Source organism: Sus scrofa, chromosome 2 (assembly GCF_000003025.6).
Source record: "Sus scrofa isolate TJ Tabasco breed Duroc chromosome 2, Sscrofa11.1, whole genome shotgun sequence".
In the NCBI taxonomy this organism is placed as follows: domain Eukaryota; kingdom Metazoa; phylum Chordata; class Mammalia; order Artiodactyla; family Suidae; genus Sus; species Sus scrofa.
In genome coordinates, this window is record NC_010444.4 from 68,986,231 (window position 1) to 69,010,837 (window position 24,607).

Here is a 24,607-nt window from a genome sequence, read left to right on the forward strand (position 1 = left end):
CTGAAGCCTCACAGCTGACCCCCATCACTCCCTACAGAGGAAAACGAGGCAGCAGAGAGGCCTCAGGCACGTGAGGGGATGCAGGGCTGGCAGCTGTCTCACCCACACTGCTGGTTACCACACTAAGGCCAGTCCCTTTGAGCTCTATTTTCAGTTTGGGACAGTCCAGAACTGCTGGCTCCCCTTCTCAGGCCACACATGTCGGCCCACTCTGCCCCTGCCAGGAACCCACCTGCAAGACGCCAAAGGTGCACTGGTAGCCCATGCGGACCAGGCAGCGGAGCGTGAGCTTCAGGACCATGGAGCGCTTGAAGGAGACGAAATTCCTGACGTTCTCCAGGAGGAAGTACCGGGGTCGGTAGTAGTCACAGTAGCTGTGGGAGGTGGGAGAGACGAGTCACCCCACACCCTGCCAGAAGGGGAAGACCTACTCTGCCAAAGCCCACTCTCTAGTGCTTGGCATTTGTCGGCAAAGCTCCCCGCTCTCAAGAACTCTCCCTAGCAGAGAGTAGGCCGTGAACTTCCCGAGGGCAGACCATCATCTCACCTTAGGGCATGACCTAAAGCAGCAGGGGAAGCTAAGGTAGTTAGTGCTCAGCCCTGGCACACCTGCGACACCAGTCACAGCCCTGAACGCAGAGAGGTTTCTACTCCGTTTACCTGAGGAAGGAGACCACTAGGGAGTTCTTGAACTTGGAATAGGTACGAGAATTGAAGCGGTTCATGCCGCTAAAGCCTTGGCAGGGTGGCCCACCGCATAGCATCTCCACATCTCCCTTCTGAGGCAGCTTCTGGCCACGGGAGTTGGTCACCTCCCCGGCCATGACTAGCTTCAGCAGGACATTGCAGTCCTCCGTGAACACCGTGGACCCAGGATTATTTAGCCGGAAGGCCTGGGCTGCAGGGTCCCACATCTCAATGGCCCACAGCGTTTCCGAGATGCCTGTGGACACAAGGACAAAGATGTGCCGTGAGCCCCCTCAAATGGGACTCTTTAGGCAGAACTGTGACCAGAGCTAGAAAGGTCTTCCAGGCAGAGCCTGCTCAATCCAGCTGCACTAGCCATGAGGAGAGAAAACCTGGAGCGTACCTGCTTGGTGGAATCCTTCTGACAATCCCCCACAGCCAGAAAACACATCCAGGGTCCGCAGCTTAGGCAGTTTTATTTCTGTCTCCAGTTCGCTCGGCTCACATGTTTGAGACTTTGTCCTGCTTTTCCCTGCAGAAGACAGGCCACAAGTCAGACCAGGGCCCTAAAATGCTTTCTTCCGACACCGTGGTGATTCAGGAATAGCCGTGTTTTGAGTTGAGAGCAACAGAGCGAGGTAACATTGGAGGCTGTTTTGGGGATTTTTTGTTTTTGGCCACACCCAAGGCATGTGGAAGATCCCAGGCCAGGGATCAAACCCAAGACACAGTTGTGGCCAGAGCCTTAACTTGCTTTACTACATGGTAACCTCCACAGGCTGTTCTTTTATACTGAGTGATTCATGAGAAGCTTGAGCTATAGAAGATGGACTTGAAAAGAGGCCCATGGAGCAACATACCTTTCCCCTTCCCTTTCCCTTTGTTTCCAGGGCTACGGGCATGATTTGGAGGATCTTCAAAGCTTTTGCTCTTGGCATTATAGGCCTGAGAAGGAAAGAACCACAGTAGTCTGGAGAAAAAAACACTGGTCCCCAGAGGATTTAAGTTAACCTGATAAAGATCTACTTAATTTCTCCCTAATATGGTCATAAGCAATTAACCACCAATAAGAGTGTTTTTATTACAATGGAGAAAAGAAATTCTATAAGCACAAACATTTTATGTGGCTGACATTGAAATTCCTGCTATTTTAAGTACATGGACTACACATTCTAAAAATAGGCAAGTGTAGGAGTTCCCGTCGTGGCTCAGTGGTTAACAAATCCGACTAGGAACCATGAGGTTGAGGGTTCAATCCCTGGCCTTGCTCAGAGAGTTACTGATCTGACGTTGCCATGAGCTGTGGTGTAGGTCACAGATGCGGCTCGGATCCAGCGTTGCTGTGGCTCTGGTGTAGGCCAGCAGCTACCGCTCTGATGAGACCCCTAGCCTAGGAACCTCCATATGCCGTGGGAGCGGCCCAAGAAAAGGCAGAAATACAAAAAAAAAAAAATAGGCAAGTGTAAAAATTAAGCTGTCCACATTGGAATCTGGGGGAAACAGACATGGATCATTTTAAGATAACCCAACACAGAAAAGCCACGCTGCAACAATTTAAAAGCAAATCGCTTCAGCAACAGCCTCCTGGCTCCTCTCTCCATAACCAGGTCACCTGTCAGCCATATGGCCCTGGCCTAGACAGAGAGGCCTGGCTGGAGGGACTGGGGGCAGGGGCACCATGGCCTAACTTAGAGGTACTGGGTGGGTCAGCAAAGGCTGTTTAAGAGTCTTCAAGTAAATTTTAGTTCCATTAGGACAATCAAGTGTTATATTTTGTTTTAAGCTAATGTATTAAATTCCAGAACAGCTTGAACATCATAGATTTACTCTCTGGATAATTAAACTGCTCTCTCAGGGGCTGTGTCTGACCCGAAGGCTCTCCCTCCAGTGAGCCCAGGGCATCACCTCAAGGAAGTAGAAGCGGTCGGGGCCACCAGCTGAGAAGTCCTGGAGGCACTCAGGAAGGTCCTCGCCATACTCGACGGTGCATCGGCCCTGCACAGACTTGAAGTCCACCACGGCCTCCTCGTCACTCCAGTAAAGCAGGTTGATATCTGCATGGTAACTCGCTGGGGTGGACTTGTGGGTGTTCTCTGGCCTGCGAGTTCAAGAGTCTTTGTTACACATTCCTCAGAGGATGAGTGGGTAAACACCATGCCCCTCCCCAAATAAGTCACCTTGATTACTAACCCCCTTAGCTGGCACTCAACTCTACAAACTAAGTGATTTCTTGCCATGAACTCAACAAATGGTTTGCCTGCTATTTGTGCCCCCACATAGCCCAAAAAAGAACAGCTGCTGGTTTCCTGTTAAGAGGTATGTTTACGAGTTCCCTCGTGGTTCAGTAGGTTGGAGATCCTGCCCTGTCACTGCTGTGGCTCTGGTTACAGCTGTGGTGCGGGTTTGATCTCTGGCCTGAGGATTTCCACATGCCTTGGGCACAGCCAAAAAATAAGCATCTCTTGGAGTTCCCACTGAAGCACAGTGGGTTAGGAATCCAACTGCAGGAGTTCCCATCGTGGCTCAGTGGTTAACGAATCCAACTAAGAACCATGAGGTTGCGGGTTTGATCCCTGCCCTTGCTCAGTGGGTCAAGGATCCGGCGTTGCCGTGAGCTGTGGTGTAGGTTGCAAATGCAGCTCGTATTCTGCGTTGCTGTGGCTCTGGCGTAGGCTTGGCAGCTACAGCTCCAAATCAATCCCTAGCCTGGGAACCTCCAAATGCTGTAGGTGCAGTCCTAGAAAAGGCAAAAGAATCCAACTTCAGAGGTTCCCACTGTGGCACAACGGGATTGATAGCATCTTGGGAGCACTAGGACACAGATTCAGTCCTCAGCCTGGCACAGTGGGTTAAGGATCCTGCATTGCCATAGCTGCGGCTCAAGTTGCAACTATGGCTTGGATCTTATTCCTGGCCAGGGAAGTCCACATGATTTGGGGAGGCCAAAAAAAACAAAACAAAAAAACAAGACAAAACAAAAACTGCAGCAGCTTGGGTTGTTGCAGAGGTGCAGGTTTGATTCCCCAGCCTGGTGCTGGGAGTTAAAGGATCTGGTGTTGCCACAGTTGCAGTGTAAGTCACAGCTGTGTCTGAGTCAATTCCTGGCCCAGGAACTTCCATATGCTGTGGGTGCAGCAATTAAAAAAAGCAGCAGCTGTCTAGAGCTGCTTTCTCTCACCTAGACTAAGCAAGTTTCTTATTTCTCATTATTGAACTGATTATTACAAAGACTTTATACAATCTTTCATGTACATTAATTAATAAGTAGAGTGCCTTTAGCTCCCTCTGTATGGATTAGCTACTAACCACTATCAGGATCCCAGAAAAAGACCGAGTGAAGCCCAGAACAGGAAAACTGGGAACCAGCAGGGTGGGGTGTGGAGGCTCAGAAGTCAGACAGTTGTAAACAAAACGGGGGTTCTGAGGGTGCCCAGGACATTCCTCGCCTGCTTTTGTCACACTCTGGACTTCTGCTCATGGATTTTAGGACAAAGCTCTGCAGCTCTAAGATAGAGGTCTGAAAGCACAGCTATGAAATATAGTCACCGTACCCACGAGATAGTCAGAAACACTAAGAATAGCTACTTCTACCCAATTCTTAGAACAGCCCTGTGTGTGCTACATTATAACCCCGGGTCAGGCAGAGGCTTCGCCAACCTGTAGAACTTGTTGAGTCTGATCTTGATGTCGGTCTCATTGGGCTTGCCATTGCTCTTTTTGGTGCAGAAGATCTCTTTTATGCGGCCAATTCGGTAGGGCTCAGGGGCATCCAGGTTGCTGCCTTTGATGTAGTCAGAGTATTTCCGGTAGTGTTCTGGGTACAGATCTTCATCCACAGGCTCCTTCCGTGGGCGTTTCACAGGACTGGACAGCTTAATGCTACAGAGAAGCAACCATTGTGAATGACTGAACATGAAGCCATAAACAGTTCAACATGACAGATCAGTGACAACCATTTAAATTCAGACACCCTAAACTAACACAGCTAAGTACCTCAGAATAGACTTAGAGATTAAGTCTCATTCTATACAGATGGAAAGGGGTATTTCTCCATTTGTGCCCTGGCTATAGTTGCTAAATTCAAATATTCCCCGCTCTCAGCCTCACGAGAGGACTATACCTCCTGGCACATGATTCCGCTCAGCTCCGTGCCTGTGAGTAGAGGTGACGCCCAAGCACTTGGAGCAGGAGCACTCAACTGGCAGGAGAGCCTCCAAGGCACTTCCCCTCACCTCTGACCAGCAACTTCTGAGAAGGCAGAGGCTCTGTCAGTCCAAGTGCCCGGAACCACAGCAGACACACAGTATAAGCAAGAAGTAAACTTCTGTGGTTTTAGAGTTGTCACCGTAGCATAACCTGCACTCTGGCTGAGGTGCTGAACCAGAGGCAATGCTAGAGAGGCATGGAAAGAAGGCTCACAGTCTGGGCAAGCAGAATCTGGCCTGACCACATACTGCAGTAAAGCCAGTCATCTGATTCAGCCACAGAGACTGCAGGGCTGCACACTTGGAAGGCAGCTGCTGTGCTTTCCCACCAAGCCTCCCACAGTCTGACGGCTCCAACGGCACATCTGAGGACCTGTGCTTTCCCTTGGGCTCTACCAGGAGCACATGGTAAAGACCACCACAAGGAGTCCTCCCCTTCCCTTCCACACCTAGAACTGCTAAAAGGGGCGACACACACCCACTGTGGGGGTCTGGAAGGATGGAGGTTTTGTAATTCAGTGACTGAACTGAGGCCTGGGGAGTGGGTTCCAATTAGGACTCTAGAAAAACAGAATTGCAAACCAGGAAACTGAGCTAAGCTAGGAAAATGATGGTTGTAAATCCAACCACATACTAGTCCTTAGAATGAATGAGGAACGGATCAAGTCTGGAAAACAACTGGCTTTGATTTTTCCCTGAAGAGCCTCAATTCTGCTATGCAAGTCTTTTTGTGTGTTTTAGGGCCATACCTGCAGCATATGGATATTCCCAGGCTAGGGGTTCTAAGTGGAGTTATAGCTGCCAGCTTACACCATAGCCACAGCAACGCCAGATCCGAGACGTGTCTTCAACTTATACCACAGCTCACGGCAATACCAGATCCTTAACCCACTGAGCGAGGCCAGGGATTGAACCTTCAATCTCACAGTTCCTAGTAGAATTCGTTTCCCCTGCGCCGTAAGGGGAACTCCTGATATGCATGTCTTATTGATGCAATTCTATTTACCAAGAAATTCAATCAGCCAGCCTTTACTCCAAGTCACTGTGCTAATAAGCACTTTTCTTTTACTTACTTACTCCTTCGAGGCCTGGCAGACAGGCTACTCCTCTTCCCATCTGATAGATGGGAACTAGGAGGGGGTGGTCTCTACCGTGACCAGCTGGGCAGGAACCCACCACTGACTGCAGCACCCTCCCTTAGCCAGCGGGATCTATGACTTCTTTCACAGACTCAGCTTCACTGCCACAAAATTAGTTGCTCTGCACTGGGTAGCTGGATACTGTCTGCCCATGATAGATGACAGTGTGATGGCTTGGGAGCAGCTTGTACTGGGATGTGGGGTGGGTGACATTGTGGAGCCAGTCCTGTGCAGACCCAGAGCTCCTGGCCATGACTCACTTGAACGTGAAGGCCTCAGGGGGGAGGTACACGCCATCACCCACTCGATACTGGATGCCGTTCTTGGTGGCTGAGCTGTAGAGAACCCGGCCATCCAGGTCCTCAAGCTGCTCCATGACCCTGGGAACTTCTTTCTGTCTCATTTCAGCCAGGCGCGCACAGCTTACGCAGAACCTGAAGTAGTGAAGGACAAAAATCAAAAGCCCTTAAGTGGCTGGCAGTGACTGCAACAGCTGCCACCTGCTTAATCCAGACTCTGGTGATGAAAAAGAAGTATTTACAGATGTTAGAAGGAACTGGCCTTCCTGTACTTTTTCTTTTTACAGCCGCACCTGTGGCACATGAAAGTTCCTGGGCTAGGGATCAAAAGGGAGCTGCAACTGCCGGCATATGCCACGCCACACCGGATCCGAGGTGCATCTGCAACCATTGCTGCAGCTCACAGAAACACCAGATCCTTAACCCACTGAGATCAGGGATTGAACCCACATCCTCAGGGACACTACATCGGGTTCTTAACCCACTGAGCCACAATAAGAACTCCTGCACTTTTAAGTTCACATTTACTTGGTACCAAAGCTGAAAGATACACTTAATAGGAAAATGACAAGCTAAGCCCATTTTTTTGAGTAGTTGCTATTAAAAACCCTATGACTTAGAGTTCCTGTCCTGGCTCAGCAGAAACTAATCTGACTAGCATCCATGAGGACGCAGGTTTGATCCCTGGCCTCACTCAGTGTGTTAAGGATCTGGCATTGCCATGAGCTGTGGTGTAGGTCACAAATGAGGCTCAGATCCTGTGTTGCTGTGGCTGTGGTATAGGCTAGAGGCTACAGTTCAAATTCAACCCCTAGCCTGGGAAGTTTCATATGCTACAGGTATGGCCCTGAAAAGATAAAACAAACCCTAGCAGGTCAAGGATTTGGTGTTGTCACCACTGTGGCTTGGGTCACTGCTGCAGTGCAGGTTCAATTTCTGGCCCAGGAACTTCCATGTGTTGCAGCCACACACCCCCACCCCCTAAAGTATATAGCTTCAAATCAAACAAAAATCCCCAAGGCATTAACAATCTAAAAATATGGTTAAGAACTCTAAATGCGAATGCACAGTGGTAAAGTTTTGGAACTCAAAACGTCAGGAGGCTCACACTTATCCCTAAAAGCTGAAAGGTTATTTGGTAAAATTTAATGTGATTTCTGGTTAATAAACTCTTAAAGGAAGATTGACTGTTTTTTTTTGTCTTTTTGCCATTTCTTGGGCCGCCCCCGTGGCATATGGAAGTTCCCAGGCTAGGGGTCGAATTGGAGCTGTAGCTGCCAGCCTACGCCAGAGACACAGCAACGTGGGATCCGAGCTGATTCTGCAACCTACACCACAGCTCACGGCAACGCCGGATGGTTAACCCACTGAGCAAGGGCAGGGACCGAACCCGCAACCTCATGGTTCCTAGTCGGATTTGTTAACCACTGCGCCACGACGGGAACTCCCTAGAGACTGTTTTAAAATAGATCAAGCTAAAAAGCAGCCCCAGGATGAATGGAGAAACACCAGAGGCATCTCAGTAAGCCCTCCAAGCTTCAGCTCCATCAGCCTTACTGCCACATGTTGCTTGCTCTACAGGTGCCAGCTGCCACTTTTTAGTCAAAACCAAGTGAGGTACCAAGGTTAAAATGGAAGGCAGGGGGCACTAAACGTTTTTTTAGGAAGGCTCCCTAAAAGCATTCAACCACCAGTTAGGATAAAATGGAATCAAAGATTTCACTGGTGAGAAAAGACAAGACCTGGGGTACACACTGAGAAGCACAGGACACAGCCTGTCTTTGGATGGGACAGCTGCTCATGAGGCTAACTCCCCACCAGGTGGTCCACACACTTGCAGCCACTGCAACCAAATGAGGCTGGCCTCCAGTGGGCTTGGGAAGACAATCAGAGGTGTAGGGAAGACAAACCCAGCAGACAGAACCACAGGAAAAGCTACAGGGATTCAGAGAGCACCAAGGAGCGGCCCCAAGAAGCCCAGGCCCGGCACTCACTTGAACTTGTTGTCCTCCGTTGGCTGAGTTTTTGGAGGGGACTCAAACCTTGCATACTCTTGGTCATACCACAGCTGGTAGAAATAGGTCTTCCCATCATCCTTCGACATCAGTGCCTCGGGGTCCATGCCTCCCTGGGGACAAGGCCACTGTCAGCCATGATACAGCCTCTTGAAGTGAGGAGGGGCCCATGAGAGGCGCCAGGCACTCACCTCCAAGGCCCAGTTCTCTGACGGAGGTTTATAGATGACCTTCACTTTGCTATGAATGTATGAAAGCTGCATGTCCTCACATTCGTCTACCAGGAACAGCTCCAGGGGGTCCGATGTGGCCCCGAGGACCGTATCTATCCCAGCACAGAACCAGTGGGCATGAAACATCTGCCCGTTGCTGCTGTCCTCCCACAGAGCTGTGACCCTAGAGCCAGAGAGGGGTGGGATGAAAGTTCTAACCCGAGTGGCAGATCAGGACCGAGCCTACTTAGGGGGACCGAGCCTACTTAGGGGGACCGAGCCTACTTAGGGGGACCGAGCCTACTTAGGGGGACCGAGCCTACTTAGGGGGACCGAGCCTACTTAGGGGGACCGAGCCTACTTAGGGGGACCGAGCCTACTTAGGGGGACCGAGCCTACTTAGGGGGATATGTATTTGTGGGTTTAGTCTAGGGTGAAGAGCTGCTGGTGTTCCTGCACAATAGGCATCTCCTACTTGTTCAACAGAAAGTGTGGGCTGAGGTCAAGCAGAGGGAAGGATACAAACCTGGCTAAGTAGAGCGGTTTTGAAGAATCATCTGGAATAACAGAGACACAGTCCCCCACTTCCAGGGTTTCTGAGTCAATGCATACCTTCTTGTAGTAAATCTTCTTCCCATCAGTCTGTAAAGAAGAGCTTAATTTTAGGTGAGGATGGCTTTGAAGGTCTGTGCCAGGCTGGACCTGCATGTTCCTGTTACTTTACGGGAAAGCATGACTCACAATGATGTCACCAAGAAGGCATGGGTGCTACCAGCCAGCTACTACAGAGACCATCGTCCTCCCCTGGCTGCAGCAACAGGCGCTCGCATCCCTCCATTGCCAGCTCTGCCCTCCTGTATCAGTAGCAACGGGATCCAGCACTCGATTTTAACAGCACTGCATCCCACCCCTCATCCTCCCTCAGCCACACAGACCTCCTTCCCTCTCTCCCACAGGAAAGCTGGTTCCCACCTCAGGTCCGTGCCCTGTTCCTGAGACCTTCAGGCAGTTGGCTCTTCTTCAACCTTTTGGGTCTCAGCCAAACGTCACCTTCATAAAGAAGCCTTTGTGGGCCCAGCCTCCTTCCTTCCCCCCACCTGCCTGACAGGACATGTGTCACAGGCAGGAGCGTAGCCATGTCCAGGCCTAGAGCACACCCAGCAGGGGTAGGCCTCACGCCACTGAGGAACTGACCGTACCTGACTTATGCCACCAAGGGAACAATGCTGAGAAGACACTCTCTCCAGCTTTGACGAAGGACTTGACCCTTAGGTGACCACAGAACCACAGAGAGGCAGTCTGCTACTGCTCCCGAACCCCTACTCCCAGGCCAGAGGGCCGTGATGGCTCTCTGCTACATAAGCTTTGACGGGGAACCAGCCTGACAGCCCTAAAACAGTATCAAAACGCCCATTCTGGAGCATGAGGAAAGCTGAGTGTTTGGGTGTATAAGCAAAGATGCATTTGTGGTGCTTGACATGGGCCTCAGCCTCTCGGCTAGCCCTGCTCTGCTCACAGGGCAAATGAGCAGGTTTCGCAGCTCAAGGGCTCAGGCTGCACAAGACACCTGGCAGCAAGACACCAGGAGACAAGTTGCTTCTATGAAGGGCAGCACAAAGATGAGAGCCAGGCCAGGATCACCTTGACAGCTTCTCCAATCCAAGAGATCCGGTCCTTGTTCTGTTTTTTCTTCTTCCCTTGATGCATCTTTTTGGGTGACGGCATCTCTGGAATATTGTCATCAACTTCTTCATCATCGTCTGCCTCCTTCATGGCCATATTGGGACACCTACAAAATCACTTGTTATAAGCAAGGTCCCCTTTACAAGTAAAGCCAACTAAAGGTGTTTTAGGCAGAAAACAGAGCAAAGGCTGGTGACAGTGCAGGGCAAAGGGATCCTGCCTGCTCTGTACATGTCACCCCAGCCGAACCACAAAAGGCCTAGCTGACATTTTTCTCTACTTCAAGGTCAAGTGTTGGCCAAACCTACCTTCTCTCTTGGCAAGCTTGTTTGCTGCGTCCGCTACCACCAAATTTAACCATATCCTTACAGGCTTTACACTTTCCGCACTCAGGCTGTTGACAAACCTAAAACACATTTTTTAAAAGTGAATAAAACAGCCATTAGTAACAGCTGGTAACCAGTTTTTGATGAATTTTAAAAAGTTGTATATTTAGCCTCATTAGAAGTTAGGGAAGTAAGAGTCAGGAGATATGAGATTTGCAAAAGTTAAGCCTGACATGTGGCATTGGGACAGGTGTGGGAAAATAACTCAAGATCCTCAAAGAATTAAACTGCTGCCACAATTCTGGAGAACAGTTTTCTGTGTCAAAGTTAAGTACATGACCTACACCCCAGCAACTCCTCAGCAGTCACAAGAAGCCTCATCCAAGGACGTCACTATAGCACTGTTTATAGTATTAAGTTGGGAGAGTCATAATAAAATACTGTGGAATGCTTAAGTGTTGACCTCTATCAATATATAATTATGAAAGATGTCAATTTAAAGTTATTTTTGCTTTTTAGGGCTGCACCCAAGGCATATGGAAATTCCAAGGCTCAGGGTCGAATCGGAGCTATAGCTGCCAGCCTATACCATAGCCACAGCAATATGGGATCTGAGCTGTGCCTGAGACCTACACCACAGCTCACAGCAACACTGGATCCTCCAGTAACTGGGCAAGGCTAGGGATTGAACCTGCATCCTCATGGATACTATTTGGGTTCCTTAGCTGCTGAATCACAACAGAAACTCCTGAAAGATGTCAATTAAAAAAAATTCAGAGCTTGGGTACATGTGCTAGATGAAAAGTAAAAGCAAAACAACAATGGTGAGAACAGGCAAATTCCTATTAAGTGCAGCCACCAAAACAAAGGAGATGCTTCAAATCCAGCGTGAACACAGGGTGGTTCTGAAGGCAGCTGCTGTGTTTTCACCCAAAATAAGTCAAATAGATACCAAAACACATTGATCCCTAGGTCACAGAATTAAGGGGATTAATTCTTCTAGAGTGATGTAAATATATATTAAATTCCAAAAGTTTGGTTTTTTTGCACTTTTTAGGGCTCATCTGCGGCACATGAAAGTTCCAGGCTAGGGGTCAAATTGACGCTGCAGCTGCCAGCCTATGCCACAGTCACATCAATGCAGGATCTGAGCCATGTCTTCAACCTACACCACAGCTCACAGCAACACCAGATCCTTAAACCACTGAGTAAGGCTAGGCATCAAGCCTGCATCCTCACGGATACCAGTTGGGGTCATTACTGCTGAGCCACAATGGCAACTCCAATAGAGGTCTTTGAAGCCCTCAGAGTTAAGTAGGACAAGGTCCCAGTCCTGGGAAAGTTATAACATGAGACAAGGCAGGCTCCTGGGAGGAGGTCTCCTGTGGGAGGAAGCAGCCTTTGGGGTAGTCACTCCCCTTGCCCTCACACCAAGGTCTCTGGACATAGTGGGATATGGGCAGAGCAAAGGCACCCAGGAGACCAGGTTCTGTAGCAACAATAGTGGCAATGACAACAAGGTGCCAGAGCACACCTCTTTCCACAGCTGTCTTGTCGATCTGTGCCCTGAGACATGTAAATCCCCTAGATCAGTAAATCCCCCAGATCACCAACTCTTTCTCCCAGCTCCTATTTTAGGGGTCACATTTGAGCATGAGAATCTCAAGCCAGAAAGAAAGAAAAGAATTCCTCAAGAGATTACAAGGGAGCTGGATCATTTCTGGGGTGGAAGAGCAGGCTTAGGCAAAGTTACCTCACAAACGCCACACCGCCGGCGTTTAAAAGCATTCTCCTTGTCTTCTTTGTCATCCTTTTCAATTTGTTCCGCAAAGAAAGTATCAAAGATCTGGTAGACCAACTTGGTAGTGGTGGCTTTGGTGGGGCCTTTGTCCTTCTCCTTGGTAGAATGCCCAATGGTCCGCCGCCTTTCAGCTCGCCTGAGAGAGAGGTAGGTTAGAAAGAAAGCACAGAACCCTCCTGACTTCTGTCCCACATCTTCAGTTTTATTCTTGCTCTGTCCTTTACCTTTTCCCCAGGGTGACCCCGGCCAACTTGATCAGGTCTCTCATGCAGGGCGTCAGGAAGATGGGCTGCTCGTCACTGTCCCCAGCTTGATCATAACTCTCTACTTGTTCCACCACAAACTGGGCGTGTCGAAGGAGAGAATCCTCTGTGAATCGATTCAGGTTGAGCACAGAAGGAGGAACAGTGGTCTGAAAAAAAAAAAAAAAAAAAAAAAATTCAGAACTTTCTCGTAGGCTTATGCAAAACTGGTCTACATTGAACAGAAACTGTTTCTGCTGACTCTAGACATGTTTCCTCACACATTTGTATCGCATGTAAATAGGTGTGTATCTCAGATTACAAAAAACTTAAACCTCTTTCCTCAATTTTGTTTTTTTTTCTTTTCAGGGCCACACCTACAGCATATGGAAGCCCCCAGGTTAGGGGTTAAATAGGAGCTGCAGCTTCTGGCCTACGCCACAGCAACACCAGATCTGAGCTGCGTCTGTGACCTACACCACAGCTTGTGGCAATGACAGATCATTAATCCACTGAGCGAGGGCAGGGATCAAACCTGGTTCCTCATGGATACTAGTCTGATTCTTAACCCACGGAGCCACAACGGGAACTCCATCTTACCTCAATCTTATTGATCAAGTCTTCATAGGTCGAGTCAGGGTTGTTCTGCAGGAACTCAACCACTATCTTACTTATGTAGATCTTCTCCTGCATCACGCTGAACAGTGGTGCATACTCTGGGTTGGGATCCATCAAAATATACTCGGCAAATGCTGGAGTGAACAAACATTTTATTTTTTTATTTTTTTTATTTTTTTTTTCTTTTGTCGTCGTTGTTGCTGCTTTTTTTTTTTTTGTCTTTTGTCTTTTTTTTTTTCTTTTTGCTGTTGTTGTTGCTATTTCTTGGGCCGCTCTGGCGACATATGGAGGTTCCCAGGCTAGGGGTTGAATCGGAGCTGTAGCCACTGGCCTACGCCAGAGCCACAGCAACACGGGATCCGAGCCACGTCTGCGACCTACACCACAGCTCACGGCAACGCCGGATCGTTAACCCACTGAGCAAGGGCAGGGACCGAACCCGCAACCTCATGGTTCCTAGTCGGATTCGTTAACCACTGCGCCACGACGGGAACTCCTGGAGTGAACAAACATTTTAAAAAAGTGGTTTGAACCTGATGGCAGCTACAGTGGCCAAGGGTAGGGATGAGGCTTATGGAACATCTAAGTGTCGTTCCATACCCAATGTCAAAACACATGAAGTACAATCAGAGTTAGCTCATTCAGAAGGGGCCTGTCCGAGTCAGCTAGAGAACAAAACTGGCCAAGTGGCTTTTCTTTAGCTCGTCTGTGGTGCTTGGAATTCGGTCTGGGTCTGAGGTGTAAGAACATGACCTGCTCTTATACTGGAGGTTCAGTTCCAGGGCCAGTTGTAACTCATGAGAGGCCATCCCAGTCAAACCTGATGTGCTTCCCACACAGTCAAGTGAGCATGAGACTTTCCAGAGCCTACCCCATACCCCCTGGGGAACAGGAGCAAAGGCCCCTTTCAGATTCCAGAACAATCCTCAAGTAGTCACATACTTACAGGTGCTGAAGCCTATGAGCGCCTTTTCACCCCCATCAAAGCCAGTGATCCACCATTCATTTATGGGGCCAAGATTTTTGCCATTAACACCACCTAAAAGAGGGGAGAAAGTTTCCTGAAAGAAGTAGACTTTCAAAAACCCAAAATGTCAAAGTGGCACTGAAGGCCCACCCGAGGTGTCATCTCTTACCAGCTGACCTGGCAGTCCTTAATCAGAGCCAGTCTGCTTGTAGCTGTTCACAGTACAGCTTTCAAGCCCTAACTTTAAGAGGTGGTAGTCCCAGCTGAATATTGTTCTGAGAGTTGTTTGTAAACTTATCTGTCCCAAACAATCTGGAATGTTCCATTTACCTTCAAGAGACGGGTCATCCTCATATATTGGCTTTGCTGAACCAGAAAAGAAGAGCTCGACATCTTTCTCGATGAGGCCAGTGTCGATCGGGCACAGGTGACCACGTTTACAGTACACGCTAGACAGGCGAGAGAGCATTTACTTGCTGACCAGCGAAGGCGGGTCCAAGCACAGTCAAGCTCAGACACAAGGTGGACTACATGCAATTACTAGCCTCAGTTATCTACTTGGCTGCCAGAACACATGTTCTTTCACCCAGACAGCTTTCCCTGATTTGCCCACCCACGCATCAAAAGTCTAAGAGTCTGAAAAGACAACAAACAGAGATAAGCAAGACAGTGGGATGACAGGAAATCTCACAGGGGAGCCACTAGGTACACTCCCCTTCGGTGAGTTGCTAGTAGAGAAACACTGGCTTTTCAAGCACATTCTATCCGGAGTTGTGCAACCATAACCTCCAGCTCCACAATGTCCTTGTTGCCAAAAATAAAACCTCACATCCATTAAGCTATCACTCCCTATTCCTTCCCCAACCCCAGCAACTACTGATCCCAATCTGCTTTGTTTCTATGGGTTTGCTTACTCACAATTTTTTTTTTTTTTTTAAGGGCCACAGCTGCGGCACATGGACGTTCCCAAGCTAGGGGTCAAACCGGAGCTGCAGCTGCTGGTCTTCACCACAGCAATGCAGACTCCAAGCCACATCTGCGACCTACACCACAGTTGATGGCAATGCTGGATCCTTAAATCCACTGAGCAGTGCCAGGGACTGAACCTGCATCCTCACGGATAGTATGTAGGGTTTTTAACCTGCTGAGCCACAACAAGAACTTCCACAATATTTCATATTTGATTTTGTTCTATGACTTTCATCTCAAAAGATAATTTAAAGCATATCATGTAACAGAATAAAAAGCAAGGGGCATCAAGGACATGGGAAAGGAGGACTTCCACCTCCCTCTGGGGGTGAAGTCTCAAGTTGAAGGGCATCTACTACCTAGAGATGCTTTTTGATATTTGAGAGAATGCACCTCATTAAGCAGGATGCCAAACTTAACATGATGGGGTGGGAGGTTCTGTGTGGACCATGCCAACCTCGAGGACCACCCTTCTGCACCAGAGGTGCTGTGCTATCCCTGAGAGTCCTCGACAGGTCGCATGGGATTCAGGTAGGTCTGAGACCAGCTCCATCACACTTACACAGCCTCAGCCCTTGGAAGCCAAAAATTCTCATGGAATTTCCTAAAATTTTTAAACACTTTAAACGTGACTTTGAAGTTCCTCTACCAGGCATGGTAGACAGACATGGGTCACAGCTTGCTCTCAGGACTTGAGGACGCAGGAAAGATGGACACACATCAAGGGAGAGTAGGGCGCTGCGGACCCACAGAAGGTAAGGATCCGGGGAGTTCCCGTTGTGACTCAGTGGTTAACAAATCCGACTAGGAACCATGAGGTTGCAGGCTCGATCCCCGGCCTTGCTCAGTAGGTTAAGGATTTGGTGTTGCCGTGAGCTATAGTGTAGGTCGCAGACATGGCTCAGATCCCGCAGACATGGCTCAGATCCCGCGTTGCTGGGGCTATGGTGTATGCTGGCGGCTACAGCTCCGATTAGACCCCTAGGCTGGGAATCTCCATATGCCATGGGAGAGGCCTAGAAAAGGCAAAAAGACAAAAAAAAAAAAAAAAAAAAAAAAAACCTGCCACACAGAAGGGGAGGATACATTGCCCAGCCTGATGGGGTGTCCTCGGGCTCCCTCAGGAGAGGTGACATGACTAGTCCCAAAAGCAGGTTCACAGGATGGATTTGTCTCCACATGCTACTTTCGGCCCAAGTACAGAAGTAAACAGAGTCCCTAACTAACCCAGGTGGTCTGGCTGCAGTAGCCTGATGCTAAAAGACATGTCCATCATTCCTGGGAAGCGTGTCCTTACTGCCACCCTCCCAACCTATATGAATGAGTCTATGGCAGACCCTGTTCTTGAGGTGACCAAGAGTCCCCACCGCCCTGATGTTCATGACTGCAGCAGCTCCAGGCCCTGGTTCTTTTGAGCCTCTGTCCCAGAATGCCACAGGGAAGCTGTGAACATCAGTGAGCCAATAGTATGCTTCATCTATGCTGTCAGGCAGAGTTTGAGCCAGGGGATTCCTGATAGATGGACAGAAATCACAGTACGGATCAGGATCCTGATGGTGGGGGGTGGGAGATGGCACCAACCACAGTGAGTGTATAGAATACCATAAACGAAACATACTGGGCTTCCCTGGACTCAGAGGCCCCCAACCCGCTGTGGGACAGGAGTGTCAGAAAGGCTGGCCATAAACAACGCCACATAAGGCTTACAACAGGCAGTCCTGCCACTCCCACCACTCTTGTCCAAGAAGAGGAAAAGCATGTGCCAAGGCCTGTAAGGAGACACAGGCTGGTCCCGGAGCCAGGCCACTTCCCACAAAGAAGCAAAGTGAAACACCTCCAGTGGTGGTGAGAGAACTGAACCAAGGGAGCTGGAGAGCACAGGGACTCTGTTTGGTCACAGGCTTGTTTGAGCCTTGCCAAAGGTAGAGTCCAAGCACATGGACCTCCACCCAGGAAACCCCAGTATCACTGCCATCGCCTGCAAAGCCCTGCAGAATCTAGTCCCCTCCCCGGGCTCCTGCTCCTTGACCACATCTGCTACCACTCACCCCCACTCCTACTCCAGCCACACAGCTGATCACCTAGCCTTTCACAGCCCATCACCCACCTCCCAGCCTCTACCTGCTGCTCCCTCCTCCTGAATGCCTTTCCCTCACTGTCCCCTCGGCTTGTTTTTATGCCACCAAGCTCTTTGCTCAAGTCCCTCCCCCTCCATTCTGAACAGCTTTCTCCCACCTACTCTCCCTGCTTTTCACATTTGTCAAAGTTGTTACTACCTAACAGGCTTAATTTTTGTTCTGCCTCCATGAAACCAGGGGCCTGGCACACAGCTGGCCCTCATTTGAATGAATAACCTTTGAGAATGTTTCTACAGAAGATCTAACATGTATATACATGTTTATTTTTTTTGGCCATGACTGTAGGATGAGGAAGTTTCTGGGCCAGGGCTCAAACCCAAGCCACAGAAGTGACAATGCCAAATCCTTTATCACTAGGCTATCAGGGAATTCCCTAACATATGCAGTTTTAGTAACAAACCCCAGGAAAGATCTACTACACGTCTACCAGCTTTGTGCCCCTTATCCATGAAGGACTAGCAGCTTAACATTGCGGGTTAGGTGCTAAAAACTTTACTAGGTTATTAAAAACTTGGCTGTCTTTCTGGAAGCATCCTGTTACAGCGAAGCAGAAGCACATCAGTTACCTGAAGCCGGTCAGTTTGTGTTGGGGAAGAGCTTCGTAACTTTCAAAGCCAGATTCATTGGCATCGAAGATGGACAGTCTCTCGTTTGTCAACAACTGTATCTCTTCTACCTGAGAGACATCGGACCATTAGGTAGAGGCATGAGAGACAGAAATAGAAGGCTGAACACAGAGCTGAAACTTACTGCATCAGGAGGATGCTGTTCATATTTTAGTTCAGCATCATCCAGGTACTGTCCACACTGAACGCACTTCAGAGGGTCGGCCTGTGGAGCATGAACACAGACAGTGCTCAGAAAGCAGCTCTAAGCAGTCCCACTAGTGTTGCACAACTACTTTTATTCCCAGATTGACATTTACCTTGGTGGACACTACTGCCGTTTTGGTTCGAGCCAGTTTCTTCTCAGTTCTGGGAACAAAGCAGATTTTTTTTTTTTTTTAAGCCATTTCAGAACCTATCAGGATCTTAATGTGATACCTAATCTAGACAGATGAGCACCATCTGTCACATGAAGGGGCCAGGCATGAGGTCACAAGCATGTCTTTACTAAACGGAGGGGACCTGCCTCACACGGCAGAATTAGGGTATCTTGGGCCTGTGCTCACAAGCCAGATACTAAACTAAGGCTGCTCCAGGAATTCACTAAAAACCTCTTTATCACTCTTTCTACGACAGCTATTTTACTATAATGATGCGCTTTGTAGAAAGAGAAAAATAAGTTCTTACGGTTCTTTGTATGTAGTTCTACGTCTCTTCTCCTCCTAAAGGGAGAAAACAAAAGAGTAAAGGGTAAAAAAAAAAGTATTTTACATCTGGCTACTGCCTCAGAATTATTTCTTTTGGCTACACTAGTAGCCTACAAAAGTTCCTAGGCCGGTGATCAAGCCCACACCACAGCAGGGACCGAAGCCATAGCAATGACAATGCCAGGTCTTAACCCAGGTCTTAACCCAGTGCCACCAGGGCACTCTGAGTTAAGAATTTTGTGTATACACACACACACGGCTATCACAAAACCTAGTTGGAAGAAGGAAGGCAGTCAAAGAACCAGTAGGACCAAAGCCATCTCCAGTATCTAGTCTTGTCAACAAAATTCTTATAACCAAAGACTTCCTTGAAAGACTCATAAGAGACCAGTTTTTTGTTTTTGTTTTTTCTTTTTCAAACTAAAGTTTTCCTGTACAAGTGGTACCTCAAGTATATAACTGATGAGGAGAACCATGGATGGAGTTGTGTGCATCTCCCCCCAAATTCTTATGTTGAAACCTTAGACCCATTGTGCCATAACTCCAAAGCTGAAAGCAATTTTATAATGGATACACCAGGCAGACAGCAACTAAAACCAATGGTCACCTCACACCTTAAAGAAACAACCCTGCCTTCCGGTATGAAGTCCTCTGGGAACCAAAGAGACCTGGCTCTGGTAAAGCCTCTGAACTAATGACCAGTCTGTGGGAGATAGGACTGAAGGGAGGTGCCAAACCTGAGAACCTGCAAATGCTACTGGTGAGCTGGCTACTTCCATAAATGAGTAAGAGGAGAGAGGTGAAACTGGAGATGACACACTGAGGACAAAGAGCAAGCAAGTAGATTGCACAGACTTTGTTGAGGTCCTGAATCAAACTGTAGAACAAAATGGACATCATCAGGGAAATCTGAACATAAGATTTTTTTTTGGCTGTTCCCGAGGCATGCAGAAATGCCTGGACCTGGGATTGAACCCACACCACTCAAGCCACTGCAGGGACACCAGATCCCCAATAGAACTCCACCACAGATTAGATTTTGATATTGTGTTATGGTAATGGCATTGTGGTAATGTTTTAAAAAGATTCCTTTCCTTTTAGAGGCATTTCTATAAACATTTCAGTAATATGTCTGGGATTTGTTTATCATCACTGTGAGGGAGAGAAAGGAGAATGAGCAAGGCGTGGGTAAACACTCCTGGTCACGGGTTGATAACTGTTGAAGACTGAGAACTGAGGGTTTGCTGCCCCATTGTGCCTACTTTTGGCTACGTCTGAATGTTAGAAAAATTTTTTTAATATCACTTTAACATAGCCCAGCCAATGGGATATATGAAACAGTAGGACTGAAAAATCAGGCCTTACCTTTTCATCCTCATCTTTCTCATCAGAAACTTGTGGTTTTATTCTTTCAGGTTCTTTTTCTTCAGGTCTCCGTTTGCCAGCTCTATTGAATAAACAAATTAGCCAAATATTAGCTTTAAACACACATAAAACTAAATTGCTAGTTCACATCAAAAGTGACAAACTAATTCCTCCCTCAAGAAAAGCAAAATATTCAGAAGAGAACTGATGAACAGACACTTTCTTCCTATCCAAAAAAGGAAGTCCCTTTGTCACAGTGGCTCTGAAGGCACATCGCTAACCTGTAATCTTGAAACAAGGCCTTTGGAAGCCCCATGTGACCCCTCACATGTGGGTCCTGATGAGAGGAGGTCTGGAAACTAAGACACATGACTGCAGGGATGGGAGGGCGGGTGGCAGTGACCCACATGGCAGAGGTAACCTGATTTCTTATCCAACCCCACTCAAACTGATCCAAGCTTCCAACAGCACAAGCAGTTCCCTGTAAACCTCTATGTCACAGGTCTCCAACAGTTACTTTCGTAATTTAAATTACATAAAGCATAGCAGAAAAGCGCAAGCATTTTAACCACTTACAGATCTTTAGGTTGACTTCTGTGCCTCTTTTCATCCTGAGAGGGGGAAAGTGTGGGTGGAGAAATAAGGGGGGGGGAATTAGTTTCCAAGCAAGAGTTGAGACAAAACCCCAAAGTAACAGTTAATGACTGCAGCACTGTGGAACAAGAGAACAGGAGAAATCTAGGCGGGTTGTAGACCCGAGTAGAGGTGAGGCTTCAAAAATTTTAACTCGGGTCCCTAATGTCTATAAACAGTTGACCGGGAATTGGCAGACTAAGGCCAAAAACACAGTTTCAGATTTACAAGTCAGAAGATTGTCATAGCTACTTAACTCTGCCATTAGAGCACAAAAGCAGCCAGAAACAATATGTAAGTGAAATGGCATGGCTGCGTTCCAATTATGAAAATAAGCAGAGGGTCTTTGGATCTTAGTTTACCAACCTCTGTCCTAAGGTGGCTTAACATAATATTATAGTCATTTTGCTTATCTTGGCCAAAATGCCTACAGCTCCACCTATCACTTGGTGAGGGGTGAAGATGTCATATAGACAGGGACGGCAGGAGTGGGGGGACTGACAACATTAAACTTTGGAATCTAGTATGGCAAAGAAATAGAAATCCAACTTGGTCACCAACTCATTAAAAACGGCTGAGCCTGCATACAAAAAATACCTGTCTGATATATGTCACCTTTATAAAGCAAGAGATATACAAGTTAAAATAGAAGAAAATTGGCGTTCCTGTCGTGGCTCAGTGGTTGAAGAATCTGACTAGAAACCATGAGGTTGCGGGTTCAATCCCTGGCCTCAATCAGTGGGTTAAGGATCCAGCGTTGCCGTGAGCTGTGGTGTAGGTCGAAGACACGGCTAGGATCCTGCATTGCTGTGGATTTGGCGTAGGCCAGTGGCTACAGTTCCAATTAGACCCTTAGTCTGGGAACCTCCATATGCCACGGTTGCAGCTCTGGAAAAGACTAAAATAAAATAGAAAATTCAACAGTACTAGACAAAATCCAGTGTTTGATCCTTCTGTTCTCTCCTGCCATGAGGCAAATGTGTGGTCTAAAACTCCTGCCAGTTGCCGAGAATGGATGGTTCAACACCAGCACTAAGATCTCTCTAGATGTGAAGGGATCCCAGGCAAGTGCTGACAGTAAGGTAACAAACGTCCAAATAGAAAAGGTGAGAGACAGTAAGATTTTAGCGCAAGCTGGAGGCGACACTGAAAGGATCACTTGCCACAGAACAAGGGGTGTCCACTGCCGGCCAGGCTGGAAGAAGAAATGCTCACAACCCAGTAAGTCTGACCTCAGGCTCTGCTCTCTAGACCTCAGACAGACCCTGGGACTACCCAAGTCAGTCTTCTCTTAGGGACCAAAGTGCTATAAGGACATAAGATTCCTGTGCTGTGGCCCCCAGCACATGTATTCCACCTCCCCCGCTCGCCCCCCCGCCACCAACTGCTCCCAGTGCTCAGGGAGCAGGGTAGCCCTGTGGATAAGCCTGCCACCGAATACTTCTACACTGGCCCACCCGGCTCAAAGTACAACATTTTAGGGTTTAAGCGTATTCATTTAGCTAAAGTGGGGAAGCTGGTGGGGATGGGAGGAGCTGAACTCAGAAGAACTCAGGAGACTGGCTGGTAAGGCAGCACAGACGTGATGACACATGTATGTGGGGTGACATGTTTAGGCCATTCAATGCAGAGGCTCTAAAGAGAAACTGGTTCCACACCTCTAAATCAAGGCACACTTGGGCTCTTGCCACCATTATGATAAATAGATAACACTCACTATGTATCAAGCACTGACATGGGGTGACAACCACCAACCCCTGCAAGGCGCAGCAGATAACTGCTCAGACCCACCCCTTAGGGAGGCAGGGCTGGTCTGAATGCAGAGCCCCTACCCCATGCCATTTCTCCCAACCAACTGGGAATATAAGGATCAGGTAGTTAAGTAAGTCAGTCTTACTTTGTCTTCTTCATTCGTTTCAGGTTGAGCTCCTCCAGGCCTCGTGCTTCTGTCTAGCTCCTCCTTAATCTTCTGTTTAGGTGTTCTGCCACAAAACAAAATAGTCAGTTCAGAGAGCCCTGACTCCATTTAAAGCATGGTCTCCTCCCCAGACTTATAGGGCAAGTCTTCACTGCAAAAAACCCAAAAGGCATTTACTACTTCAGAACTTAATGATCTCATAAGTGTCATCAAGACCTCACATGCATTTTGCCAAGACACGCAGTAGTTCAAAAATACCACAAGGAAAAAAAAAAAAGCAAAAACACATGGCTCTTCTGATTTCTTGTAACCTGGTGGGAATCCTGCCAGAGCTGGATTCCTATGCGGGTTTGCAAGCTGGCCTGATGTATGGCCTGCACCAGCAACCTTGGCAAGCCGAATGCACAAGGGGTATCTTCACTTCTCCTGCCAGCACCCAGCCACTTGGTTCAACCACCCTGGACACCCAGTCTCAACATCTGCTTCAGCCCATTGCATGTCAGGGGCTCCTTTCCACTTCTGCCCTCACATGCTGCCACTGCCGTGACAGTGCACCCAGGCTGCCAAGTGCTGGGGCCAAAGCAGGTCAGCCTAGCCAAGATCAGCTGGTGGCCACTAAGCTCCACATATAAGTTCAAAAAATGTTTACTATCATAGGTCACTGAGCTTTGGGGCAGTTTGTTATACATCATCTTTGCAGCCACGGCAAAGAGACAGCTGCTCGATACCCTATAACCACCAGACAAACTGCTGTATAAGCACCACTGAGGAAGGGCCTGGGGTGAAGGTCAGCTAAACCTCAGCTGACCTCAGCCTTCACTGTGGTGAAGCACAAGTAAACCACATATTACATGTGTGATCAATGCACTTTATGCTGTCCAATTCATTATTTTTACCAGAACACTTATTTTAGCAACAAGCTTCACAAAGTACAAGGCATGTTAACTATACTTACAGTTCTTTGGTTTGACTTCTGAGTCTCTTTTCTTCCTAAGGAGAAGGAAGGAGGCGGGGGGGAAAGGACTAGTCAATTTTTTCCCCATTTGATTCTGACCTTTTCTAGGAAGATTTTTTCTTCCTTTTTAAGGCCACGCCTGTGGCATATGGAAGTTCCCAGACCAGGGGTCAAACAGGAGCTGCAGCTGCCAGCCTACACTACAGCCACAGCAATGCAGGATCTGAGCCGCATCTGTGACCTACACCACAGCTCTCAGCAACACCAGATCCTTAACCCACTAAGTGAGGCCAGGGATCAACCCCCCATCTTCAGACACTGTGTTGGGTTCTTAACCAGCTGAGCCACAATGGGACCTCCTACTAAAAAGTTTTATGGAAATAAAATACCTAAACCTAAGCTACAGTCTAGTTGGTGGGTGTAAAGATTCTCTTCCTTCAAGATAATAAATCTCTTTGGCAGGGTTAAGTGGGCAGGAAATGAACTCTCAATCCTACTGTCTAAGAGGGATTTGGGGGTAAAATACTATCACCTGTCATGACTGAGTGTTGACAATCTCATAGATAACTAGAAATCTAATAAAAGAATGAAATAGGAGTTCCCGTCGTGGCGCAGTGGTTAACAATCCGACTAGGAACCATGAGGTTGCGGGTTCGGTCCCTGCCCTTGCTCAGTGGGTTAACGATCCGGCGTTGCCTTGAGCTGTGGTGTAGGTTGCAGACGCGGCTTGGATCCCACGTTGCTGTGGCTCTGGCGTAGGCCGGTGGCTACAGCTCCGATTCGACCCCTAGCCTGGGAACCTCCATATGCCGCGGGAGCGGCCCAAGAAATAGCAAAAAGACAAAAAAAAAAAAAAAAAGAATGAAATAAAGGAGTTCGGAAGTAACGAACGCCACTGGCATGCATGCAGGTTTAAACCCTAGCCTCACTCAGTGCGTTAAGGATATGGTATTGCCGTGAACTGTGGTGTAGGTCACAGATGAGGCTCAGAACTGGCATTGTTGTGCTGTAGGCTGGCAGCTACAGCTCAGTTAGACCCCCTAGTCTGGGAACTTCCATATGCTGTGAGTGTAGCTCTAAAAAGACACACACACACACAAAATAGAATGACAAACTCAACAAG

General features: G+C 48.1%; 1 protein-coding gene across 10 annotated transcripts in view; it reads right to left on the minus strand.

Annotated features, from left to right (window-relative positions):
- The window catches only part of DNMT1 (DNA methyltransferase 1), a 58,801-nt gene that overhangs the window by 4,667 nt on the left and 29,527 nt on the right, over nt 1-24,607 (minus strand). For all 10 annotated transcript variants that reach the window (XM_005654828.3, XM_021082042.1, XM_005654829.3 and 7 more), the window contains 25 exon segments: nt 23,485-23,519; nt 22,509-22,593; nt 20,555-20,589; nt 19,979-20,060; nt 18,594-18,628; nt 18,227-18,275; nt 18,052-18,132; nt 17,868-17,977; nt 14,525-14,643; nt 14,174-14,266; nt 13,210-13,361; nt 12,592-12,779; nt 12,320-12,503; nt 10,549-10,646; nt 10,199-10,346; nt 9,084-9,199; nt 8,537-8,741; nt 8,325-8,458; nt 6,292-6,465; nt 4,345-4,566; nt 2,593-2,785; nt 1,548-1,632; nt 1,091-1,219; nt 661-943; nt 233-374 (listed from right to left, as the gene is read on the minus strand). In XM_005654828.3, the coding sequence (XP_005654885.1) occupies nt 233-374; nt 661-943; nt 1,091-1,219; nt 1,548-1,632; nt 2,593-2,785; nt 4,345-4,566; nt 6,292-6,465; nt 8,325-8,458; nt 8,537-8,741; nt 9,084-9,199; nt 10,199-10,346; nt 10,549-10,646; nt 12,320-12,503; nt 12,592-12,779; nt 13,210-13,361; nt 14,174-14,266; nt 14,525-14,643; nt 17,868-17,977; nt 18,052-18,132; nt 18,227-18,275; nt 18,594-18,628; nt 19,979-20,060; nt 20,555-20,589; nt 22,509-22,593; nt 23,485-23,519 (3,177 nt within the window).